We start from the raw sequence: 12390 nt of genomic DNA, 5'->3' as shown, positions 1-12390 counted from the left end.
TCTAAAGCAGTATTTGGTGTGGGAAAAAAAAAAGTCGTTACTTCTGTTATCATAATGAAATAAAACAGTAGGAACGGCTGTCAGTTGTTTTCTCATTCCAAACTAAAATTGTACAGTACAAGGCTTCCCTCCTATATTTTCCTCTCAGTTTTCCTTACAATTCTAAGTATTCTCTCATGCTTACTATCTAGAAAAAAATGTATCATATCCTACAGCTTTCTCACACTGAGATTGTCAAGCTTGCTCAGTTAAGGTATTTTGACCCTGCAAGAGAGGCAAACAGGAGACTGACTTCGGAAAACAATTAAATATGGGGTTTCCTTTTTTAGCATAAACATGAATGGAAGCAATGTATCAGTGAGAATAATATGAAATACTATGAAGATTAAGAACAGAACAGAACTCAGTCAATGAGTATACCAACATGCCTTCTTACCATTTTAAGAATATTCAGGTAAGAATATTCAAGGGAAGCGGGTATACTGAGACTATGCAGTCTCCTGACAAGGCTTTCTTCCCTCATTGTTATTAAACAAGAATATCAAGAGCCAAGCCTCAGACCTCATAAACACTGAGAAAGGCATCCCACCAGACAGTCATTCAGCTTATGACTTCTGTACACTTCTATACCACTTCAGCTATGAAGATCAAAACATTTGTGTTTTGATAAAAAGAAGTTGTCATCATTTGCTTCTAAGGATAAGCTCATGTACATATTGCCATGAAGTAAATTCCATTTGGAAGCAAAATCCTTACTGTCTTGACTGGAGAGCAATTACATACACCTGCATTTGCTGCAGGAATAATTTGTATTTGTTCAGACTCTCTTACTTCTCTCTGGAAGCATAACATTGTCTTTGCTCATTATTTCAACGTTAATGTAATGTTTTTAATTACAGAATCAGCAGGAAAGAAGTTTTTTGAAGTCAGAATTTGTTCAATATCAAAAAGTCATAATATTTCTGAAACAAAATGCTCATGAGTTACTGAGGAATTATCTCCTACAAGGGTATCACAGAAGAGGAATTCCATGGAACTTCATGATTAGAAATAAGTAGAAGGTATCAGTGAGCCCATTCAACCACCTATCATGGTCTTGATAGATGAGCTGGAGAGAGAGCGTATCGTAAAAGCGAAAGAGACAAAACCCTGACCTTGAAGTTACAGCAACCAACCCTTTTTCCCTTCTAATCCAAAACCCAAGGTGCTTTAATATTCATATGGGAAGGATGATAAAACACTATGCCACAAACAATTAAATACCGAAATGCAAGTTGCTTTCTTCCCCACTTCCAGTCATGAGACATTGATTATCGTACAAATAACTTTGCCATTTTTGCATTGAAAAAGTACTAAGGACCACTTGTTTACATCTTCTCTGAAAAAGAGGTCTATTTATGGGTAGTACCAGTTCAATAATACAAACTAGCACAGAACAGACTATCTGTAAGTTTATCAATTAAAGCAGTATTAAATTCCACTGTCCAGACAAGTAGAGGTACAGTACTGCTCCACACAGCATATTCTTAAGCACCTGATCTAGCTGCCTATACTCAATACTGTTTATGATGCTCCTACACACACTCTTTGGAAGGTAAATATACAGTATAGCAGTTATTCATGTATATCAAAACCTAAGCATGGAACTCTTTTGACTTACTCCCAAAGCTATTTCTTAAAGACCAAAAATGAAAACTGACTGAATGAGATAGTTTTCACCCCTAACTAGAGCTAAAATATTTTATTGTACATCTACAGTTTTACTGTTCCTAACTTTAAAATCCCTCCTGCTTATGATTGTGTAAACAGAGACTTACACAGGCTGGAAGAGACCTCCAGATCTAGTGCAACCTTCTGGCCAAAGCAGCTCTACACAGAGAAAGCTGTTCAGGACCCTTGAGTTTTGAACATCTCTAAGGACTGAACACCCACACCCTCTCTTTGCTACCTCTTTCAGCATTTTATCATCCCAGTGGTGAATTGCCCCCTTCCTCCCCACACAAGCAAGTCAGAAGTCTCTAGGATGCAACTTATGCCCACCATTCTTCCACTGGACATCTCTGAAGAAAGAATGACTCCATATTCCTAGGCCATCCTAAGTAGCTACAGACAGTAACAAGGTTTGCCCTTAGCCTTTTGTCATTAATTGTGAACACAATTCTCTTACCTTGTACATCATACCCTCCAGCCCCTAACCAGCTTGGTGGCCATCTGCTAGACTTGCTCCAGTAATCCATACCTTTCCTGTACTGGCAGCCCAGAACTGGACACAGCACTCCAGCTTTAGTCCCACCACAACCAGAGAGGAAGAACCCCGGCCAGCTACACTAATGCAGCCTACAATGCAGTTGGTGTTCCTTTCCACAGCGGCACTTTTTTTGTCTTATGTTCAACTTCTTGTCCACCAGGAGACCCAGGCCTTTTTCCACAAAGCCGCTTTCTAGCCAAATGGTCTCCAGCCTAGACTGTTGCATGGAACTATTCCATCCCATATACAAGACTATGCATTTGCTTTTCTTGAACTACATGTGGTTCCTCTCAGCTCATTTTTCTACCCTGTACAAATCCCTCTGAACAGCAGCCCTGCTCGCAACCATATCATCTATATCCTCCAATTTGGTATCATCCATAAACCTGCAGAGAATGCACCCCATATCATCATTTATGGCATTACTAGCACACTAAACAGTACTGGTACTAGTACAGACCACTAAAGGACATCACTTGTAACCAGCAACCAGTTGGATGTTCTACCACTAACTATAATCCCTTTGAAGCTGACAGGCCTTCCTTCTTGTCTCATTGACACAGAAATTAATCAGGTCAGTCAGGCACAATTCACCCTTGGTAAATCCACTCTGGCTATTCCCAGTCATCTTCCTGTCTTTCCTGTTCCTGGAATTAGCTTCCAGAAAGACTTGCTCCATAAAGTCCCCAGATACTAAGTTGAGACTGACCATCAGATCCTCCTTCTTGAAGTTAAGCATGATGTTTACCTTCTTCCAAACATCAGTAACCTTTTTCAATTATTTTGACCTTTCAAAAACAATGAAAGCAGCCTCATCATGACATCAGTCAGCTCTTTCTGCACCCCAAGTACAAGGTATCTGGTCCCATGCGCTTGTATATGTCCAACTGAATTATGCATTCCTTAATGGCATAATTTTCTGCTGTAGGTAACACTTCGCTCTCACAGACTCTGCTCGTAGGGTCTGGAAACTGAGAAGCCAAAGGGCAGAACTAACCACTAAAAACCAAGAAAAAAAACCCGCTCAATATGTCACCCTTCTCTATGTTCTCTCACTGAGCTATGGATCCTTGTTTTTCTTTAGCTTTACTTTCGCTCCCAGTGGACTTACTCAGTAGTCGGAAATCCAACTGATTTTTCTATTTTCTAACACTATCTGTGTGTGTTCAGGCAGCGTGTATACATTCCTCCCAGGTAGTCTGTTTTTGTTTCCACCTTTGGTGGACTTCCTTTTTGTGTTGGGCCCAGGAACACACTGTTTATCCATGCTGGCTTCTTCTGTGTTACGTTAGATGCTCTTTACATTGTGTTTCCTACTTGAAATAGCTTTCTACTTCAGTCCTGACAAAATCAGAGCTGTCTCTAAAATGAATATTCAGAGTTTGTACAACAAAAATAACCTGCTTTGCTACGGCACACCTTACCTAGAAAAGCTGTGTAGGACCACTGACAAAGTAGAACATGCTGTTGAGAACACAAGCAGTAAAATTTAGTGTTTCGTAAAAGTGCCTGACTTCCTGCATATGTATGCCTTAGTAATGCACACATGGACCTCCCCACCACTCAAAGCACCAAGTTGCCTGTGTTACCGCAGGGAAATGCATCATGCATGGATAACTAGTCAGACACTTGCCAAAGGTCTGCACTGCTCCGTTGAAGGAGGGCTGAATGACTTTGAGTACTATCCCTTCTTCCTTCCCTGAAATGGTCTATAAGTGGCATCTGGCCCATACCATTGTGAAAGCCGGACCGCCCCTGCCTCTATCTTTTGTTGAGAAGTATCAAGGACCCTTCCCGAGCTGATTATACTACAGTTTAAGAGCTTCCCATTACTCTTTCAAAAACATTTAAAGGTTAAATATTCTATAACATTAATATGAAAGTCTGTGATCTATTATGAAAGAAAATATGCAAGACTGTTGTTGGAAACATATGCTAGGAGAAGGAAAAAGCAAAACAGCAAAAAAGTGCGTGAGTCCTCACTCTTACTGAAAACAGTTCTACAGTGAGATGTTAACTGAGACCAAGGCTACAGGAGATGAAATCATTAACCAAAAAAGAAACCGCTACTGTTAGAGGAAAATGATAAGGGTTTTTGATATTTCAGGATACAAAAATTCCATGCAAAAAGACCATACTAAGAGAAAGATCTATCAAGCTCCTTAGGCTGACCTACTGCAAAAGCATCAGTTACCCTAGTCCTAACCAAAAGCCCTTTCTCACCCATATCACTATTACTTTGATGAAATCAGATGATTTTTGTTCCAAGGCCAAAGACTGTGAAAACATCCTTCAGACTGAAGCTCTACCTTTACAAAACAATTTGGCTTTCAAAAGCTTAACAGTAATACTGGAGTTCATACTTACCTCTACTTCTGTTCATATCTTGCTAAAATATAAAGTTTAGAGAAAATAATTTAGAGTAAAGCATTATTTTTTTTCCTGTATCTCTTGTACTAAACTCATTATTCTGTGATAAAAACTGTGTTTTAAGCGCACTAAAACAAAAACATTGCATTATCTGTTTCTCCAGTGATAATTTTCAGGATAGAGAACATACTTTTCCAAGCCATTTAACAACGGTTGTAACCAACTGCTGCTCATTCCCAACAACTGAAGGAGATTTTCCCTTTAAGCACTGCAAATAGTCTTTCTTCCATATCTTACTAATGGGCACCCTCCAAACATGGTATTGCTATAGCAACACCTGCCATAATACCAAGGTTTTCACTGTAAGACGAAGGCAAAAACTACTCCTAAATACACAGTAAAGCAACCACATGAAGTTTCAGCAAAGAAATTTAAACAATTCAATATAAGCTACACACTGCTAAGAAATCACTAGACAATCAGTTATTTTTGTGTACAGAAACTTTTTAAAATATTATAGCCTCCTAAATATGGTAAGAGGTACTCTACAATGGATAATCAATCCATTTTTACAGTATTGTCAAGCCTGACAAACAAGTAAAAAAATTCCTGCAAGTATACACAATTTTATATTTCAAAAAAGCAGTATCATAGTAGGACTAGAAAGGATCATACTGTTCTTTTTTCCCATCTTTCATGAATCATTAAATAAATATTTTATTCGGTTTTGGCAAAGCAAAATCTGAGGAACTCAAAAAACAGTGTACTATTCCAATAGCTTCGAGAACTCCTGCAAACAATTAACCCAGTTCCTGCATCCACGTAGCTGGAATTTTTCACTGCTCTCATTTCCCACAATGTTTACTTCTGATTGTTGTGCTTGAGATATTATTGTATTTGCCAATTAAGTTATTTTTAATCTCCAGTTCTAACAATGAAAACATATAGAATCAAAACATATAGAATAAAAAAATAAATGTCATTCCAACAATAACACAACAATATATGTTATTTTCAAATTCAAGTAACAAAAAGTTTCTTAATACAGACCAGCACCAACACTTCCTCGGTTTTCAATACATGAAGAACTATGCGTGTGTGAGTATGTATAGCATATTAAAAAAAAGGAGACACAGACACAGTATTTAACCTGAAAAGTGAGCATCTAATTATGTCCCACTCCTAGGAAACAGTGTATGTACAGTGAAATTATGTCAGCAGTGTCTGTTTAGAGCCTGCTTGAAGACAGGAAAAAAGCATCCCAAGAGTTAGTGATAAGAGTTATCAAATAATAGCAAGCATTTTGTCCTTCCTGTAATATCACATTGTAATTAGTAAAGATCCACACTAGAAAGAGATGTTAAGATCTCGTAACTGAAAGTTCACATTTGTCTCATTCAGAAGGACAGCAGCTCTTACAAGTCCTGCAGGCAGCCATCCTCTAACAACAGATGCACCATCAGGCAATTAAATTTTGTTTGTTTTTCTTATAGTCTGGATGAAAGATAATAGTTGTTCCACAAAGTGGCAACAGCCATGTTGAAACTGTGCTGACCAAGAAACCAATTCCCCAAGTAAATGAACTAGTATAAAAGGTTTGTGGGTTTACAGGCAGCTGAATGAAGAAATGTAATTCTTAAGAAAGCAAGGAATTCTCCCTTATCGGGATTTCAACCCCTCAGATTTTTTTTCCCCGAGTAAGAGAAACTTAAGCCACCACATTAAAACCTTCAAACAACTGTGTCAAGGTCCCAGAATTCTCTTCCCTGAGCTTGAAACAAATTCCCTGAGAAATGGAATCCTCCTCTCATGCCTTTGGAGATAATCACGATACTTAAAGTCCTTCACAAAAGACCCTGTTCATGACAACAGTTCCCAGAAGGCTTTTTTTCCCTCTGGATATGTGGTAGGGGAAGGTGGTCTGGGTCCGCTCTTGACTGATGGAAGAAAAATGCATTTTTACAAAGAGGTGTGCTGTCTTTGGCAACTGGGAAAAACTCAGAAAAAAAATTGTACTATTTTCCTTTTCTTCCAAAGATGTATTTTCTTCAACCTACAACAAGCCTTCATGTCTTTGTCCAACCATGAAGAAGTTCTAAGTAGCCATCTCAAGAAATCTTTTAATCTGAAAATATACATGCCGTCAGACTCTGGTCTGACACTTTCTGGCTCCAAACCACTTTGGCTGGTGTAATTATTTTTGTTGGTTTTTGTCTTTTCACCTGAACTTCTCTTTGCAGCTTGCTAAAGCTCAAGACTAAACATTCAATATGAGAGAAGGCAGACATTTTTTCTTACATAAAACATGCGAGTAGAAGTTTATGGACTACTCCTGCATGTTACATGGAAAATGACCAACTCCTATATTCTGCACATGGACAGTCAATCAGTTTTGAAAGGATTTGCATCTCCTCTGGTAAGTGTTTGGGATCCACACACTGCTACTGCTAGAATAGTCTGGATAATACAAGCCTGCTTTAAGTTGCAACTTCATAGACCACTTACCAATTTACCTTATTTAACCATCTCTATTCTGTCCATTCTTTCCTAAAAATTCTAAAATATCCATTCAGGTTATGCAAAGAGTTCTTTATGAATCCTATGATTAATAACTTAAGACAAAAGGTTGCTGGTAGTAACATATACTAATATAAAATCTCCCACTATCTCAAATAATATCAATTATGTCTGTGAAAGCTGCCTTGTTACTCTTCTGTGCTCAATGAGGAGTATTTCTGCACCAACTCTAAAAAGCTCTCTTAGTCTAGAAATCAACACTGGTGAAAAATATGTAAACAACCAGTGCCTTTTAGGCTGTGATTCTTAAGAAACGGGAATTTTTCTTTTGTCTAAGAAACAAATACACTGTTGAGCTATTAAGTGTCTATTCATTCATTTTTAAAGACTAAAAAACCCCAAGAAAACCAACCTTTATTATTAATGTAAGAGCGCATTTTTTTTAACAAAAAAAACCACTTACACCACAATTTCTGATAACTTAGAGTATTTACTAGCTATTTGCCTGAGAAGTGGGAGAGCTTTTCCTCTTTGTCAGCTGCTCACTTTGAAGACTCCTCCCTTTTTATAAACCATTTCAAAGCAAAATTTATTTGCCTTCAGCTCTCCAGATTAAAAATCTATCCTCCCTTAACAATCACTCTTGAAGTTAATACAACTCCTACACTCATTAATGCCAACTGAAGAAACAGCTTGAATGTATTGGCCAACACAGTCCTGAGTGTAGGCAGCCTTTAAGATGTCTGCATGAGCCAATTATGGAAGGAAAAGCACAATGTGGACAAAGTGAACGTTTCTGGAAGATGTGTGCAAGAACGGATCTTGCAGTGAAACCCTCTCAGAAGCCCTCACAGAAGCCCTGTAAACCATGGGCTTGTGAGCTCAGTGCTGCACCACACCTGATCACGTGATACATATACTCTTACAAATTGAGAGACGTTTCCAGAATCCTCATCATGCTCCACCAGACAAACACGTGTCATCCAAAAAAGAAAAAAAAAAAAAAAAAAGGCAATCACAAGACCAAGTTTAAGACTGATGGCAAGCCAGAAAAGCAGAATGCCTCAATATGACTGTCATGCTGCATGCTGCTTGATCAGTGCTTTACCCTTTAGTACAGTTCTGCCCCTTCACTGATTTGTGAGGACTCTTTTGTAAGTACTGTATTAAAACCCCCTATGACTCCACACGATCAGTCTGACACAAAGCACATCTAAATGGGTCAGTGAAGCCCTACCAGTCACCAGCTTTTTTGAAGACTAAGACCTGTGCAAGAATCAGGAAAGAAAAAGAAAAAAAAAAAAAGAGAAAAAAAAGAGAAGGGTTAAAAAACCCCCAAACCCCAAACTCCAACACACACACACCTCCCCCCAATAAGGGTGATTTAATCACTACAGTCATGGAGGAAAACCAAATGAAACAGCCAATTATGTGAGAACAGCTTTCTTGGCCTGTACAGGATCCTTGTGCTCAAGCCTTATGACTGGAATTTGTACCTCATTTCAACATACAACATTTTAAGCAGCATCAGCTAAAATCGAGATACGACTAGTACAAAACATTATGAAGTCATAAAATTTCTGAAGCATTTGCTGATATGTCATAAAGTATCAGATACAAAAACTGTATCAAATGACAGTAAGGCTGAAGATAAAAAAAAAAGTGGCTCAAGCACTGCCATTGCCTTGCAGCTAAAATTTCAAATTACTACAGAACTTTGGAGTTGAAAGTAAAATACAAGTAGCATCATACTTAAAGCTAAAAGAACTGACAATGAGGATACTGTACTGTCAGGCACACAAAATGCCTTCCATACTCCTGAGCAGCATGAGAACTTTAATTTCTGCGCTTTAACTGTTACAGTAAAAACTTCAAGCACCACACAGATGCAGCAAACATGGAAATATGCAAATATTCATAATTTTCCAGCTATGTTACAGTAATGACCAAGCCGACTCTGGAAATATTTCAAGTTGTTTCAGTAATGCAGTCCCAGAAAACAAAGCTTTTTGTTATTAAAATTAATTGCCTCTAATATTATAATATCTAAACATGGTATTACCTTCATGGCATGGATTTCTTCTATTAACCTCTCAACTCGCTTTTGGTTCTTTAATTTCAAGTCTTCTGAACCCCTGCAAATGAAGCCTGTCTTTATTAAAGAATATCTGGGTTTTGTTCACTTTATTTCCCCACAGGCTAATACTAAGTAGCAAAATAAAAATATCACAAGAGTGAGCATAAACACATTCCCTTGTTGTTAAAAGAACATTTTAACAAAGAGTTGAACATAATCTAATGCTTCTGCTGTTCTGAACAGAGGAAAAAACACTGAGGATTTACCAGATAGTAAGACAAATGTTACTTTATTAGAAAATAGTAACTACAATTCCTACCAACAATACATAGGAGACACTGATATCTCAAATGTAATTACATTTTAAAATCTGTGATATGTAAATATAAAAGATCATTGGGCTTGCTTCATATTTCACACAATCTGCTAAAATTGTGGGAGAAGAGTACACTCAATTTACACTTTGAACGCAGTAACAGGTATATCTTACAACCTCTCCAGTAAGACACGTCGTAAGTTACTTTGGGCCAGTTATCTTTAAAAACATAATCTACAAAATGTTTTAACTATTTACTTAAATATTAATACTAATTATTAAAACTCAAGGATGACCTGTATATCTATGCCAACTGAACAATATTTTTTGCTACAGAACCTTGCAGACAACTGCAGAGAGAAAATGTTGCACAACTTACGTTCAACAGCCGAACAGCCTAAAAGTTAAAGCCTAATGCTTTTAAAAGTACTGTAAAAGGTTCTGTAAGTGATTTGGATTAGCTTCCAATACACTAAATCCCTTTTTAAAAAATGTTGTCCCAATTCTGCTTTATGAAATGGCTTTTTAGTTAGTAATTTTAGTCTATCTAAAGCGACGTAAGAATAAGACAAATACAATTCATGTATCACAGTGCCTTAAGTTTTAAATGTAATATGTAATGTTTCTCCCACTTCTCTGTTTTGGGAAAACAACTAAGATACTGTGTCATTTATAAACACACAAACAAGAACACAGATATTTAAAACTGACTTTTTCAACTTTAATTTCCCAATGTGTCTGGTTAGTCTGCGAATAGTCAGGACTCTGGCCTTCCTCACATCTTTTCTCATCTTCACAACCTGTCAAAAAGATGGAAGACATTATAAAGCTTGTTTTCCTTGATTAGTTTCCATATACAATACATCCATTACATTGACTTAAATTTTAGAAATTAGTTCAACAAAAAACTATTTTTGAAAAGACAGTGCATTCCCCTGCTAACCAAATCCCAGTTCAAATTAATTCAGATTTCATTTAAAATCAAACTGCTTCCATAAACATCAGAGGAAGAACAACCAACAGTCTAAAAATGTGTCTGAGGTCTAAACAGAAGACAAGACATTCCTAACTAGCCATACTTTAATATTTTTCTTAGAGCTAGACTGTGCTTGAGATTTGAAAAGACTCACCTTTTGCCTTCACTTTGTTTATTTTTGTCCCAGTGAAACAGCACCAGTACTTTTCCATTAGTACATAATACGTAAAACCATTTTTGTTATGAAACAGTTTGAAAGACTAAGGAAAGACTCCCAAACTAAACTTTATTTATTATAGAACAGAATTTGAGATATGAAAATCTTTTTATGTATTTGAATGATTTTTGTTGAAAATAAAATCAAAGTGATTTCCAACCTACTCCAGTCTCTTTCAACTTCCTATCCTACCCAGTACTCTGTTCCCAAAATGTATTTCAAAGTATACAGTATTAAAGAAAACTTGACAATGATGTTTTGGTGTTATTTCTTGCCCCACAATAAAAGAACCAGAAGTTTAGTTGTTATTCTTAGACAGATGGTACAAACAGACAAATCCTTGGAATCTTTTGCTATTAGATTCTGTCATGGGAAGCCTTAGGCCTCGGCATTGTCTTGTCAATGATGCACATTTTGAAGATACAGGGAGACAATAATGACTTACAACCTTGCTTTTTTACAACTCAAAAAAACCCCTTATTTATTCAGATGTATCCTACTGTCACTATTAAGATTTTGTATTTAACAGTTAAACGTAGAAAATCTGAAATAGTAAAACAAACAAACAAAAACCAGTCTTCCTGACAAAAAGCCAAATTTCTCTTACAATTATCCAGTGGGATAAGTTTCAAAATAAGTTGGCACCTCTTTCTCAAGGAAGTTCTTTACTTCAGATTGCTGGTATCTTCTAATTTCTTAGAGATAACGTAAAAAAGATTACTTGATCGCAACTGCACCACCAAGTCAGTTCTACCAGGAATATTAGTATTATAAACTTGCATCAAGCAGTTAACCCCTGAACTGTACTCAGCAGTGGCTCTACTGAAGGCTGAATCAGTAAGAGCAAAACAATTTCTAGAGAGGGGCATATGCTGATTGCCAGCTCCAGCTCTGCCAGGGTAGAGGAGGGGCATGTGGAACAGTGCTCCCCCAAAAAGTAGGGGAGGGGAATTCTACTGGGCGAGCATTACTGGCACTTGCACAGAGAGCAAGGAAAAGGCAAAGAAGGTATTTCAGGACAAGAATGAATGACTTAAAATTGGTCTCCTGTTCTGAAATTGGTACAGCAAGGTCAGTACTTAACCTCGGTTAACCTGTGCACACAGGTCTACCTACAAGCACTTCTACTTCTGTTAACAGCAGAAATCTCGTGCCAAAAGGCACCTGTGCTAAGTCTCTGCTAGAGAGCAGCACTGCTCAAGTCTCCACACACTAAGGAAGAAATCCTTAACATCACCATTGTGCCATTTGAGCCTGTAAACATTTCTTTTTATAAGATATTGAATGGAATTATCACAGCTCCCTGTATTACATCTTCTAAATGGAAGAAAGAAAATAAAACCTCTTCTGGTTGAATACCTCTTAGATACTATGTACGTTCAAAGAGTTTTTCACTTCAGATGCAAACTGGGTATGCCTTCTTAAAAAGTTTGAGGAGGTGGGTTGTTTGTTTTGTTTTGTTTTTAAATAACCATTAAAAACATCCATAAGCTATGGACACATTTGAATTTAAATAACTCATACTTTACCTAATAGTTACTGTGTATCCAAACACAAAGTATATTTAACTTTCTCTCAAAAAATATTTTGTAATGTGTTTTTTAATAGAAATATTAATGCAGACACAGCATGTTTCTGGGGCCTACAAAAGCCAAACCCCAGCCTCCCC

General features: G+C 37.2%; 1 protein-coding gene across 5 annotated transcripts in view; it reads right to left on the bottom strand.

Moving 5' to 3' along the window:
- SRFBP1 (serum response factor binding protein 1) overlaps nt 1-12390 on the bottom strand; it is a 76281-nt gene that overhangs the window by 38286 nt on the left and 25605 nt on the right. For all 5 annotated transcript variants that reach the window (XM_049794985.1, XM_049794984.1, XM_049794989.1 and 2 more), the window contains 2 exons: nt 10240-10328; nt 9198-9270 (listed from right to left, as the gene is read on the bottom strand). In XM_049794985.1, coding sequence (XP_049650942.1) covers nt 9198-9270; nt 10240-10319 — 153 coding nt within the window. In that variant the 5' untranslated portion in view covers nt 10320-10328. The remainder of the gene's footprint in view (nt 1-9197; nt 9271-10239; nt 10329-12390) is intronic.

Source organism: Accipiter gentilis, chromosome Z (genome assembly GCF_929443795.1).
Source record: "Accipiter gentilis chromosome Z, bAccGen1.1, whole genome shotgun sequence".
NCBI classification, from domain to species: domain Eukaryota; kingdom Metazoa; phylum Chordata; class Aves; order Accipitriformes; family Accipitridae; genus Astur; species Astur gentilis.
This window is presented reverse-complemented; position numbering and strand designations above follow the sequence as displayed.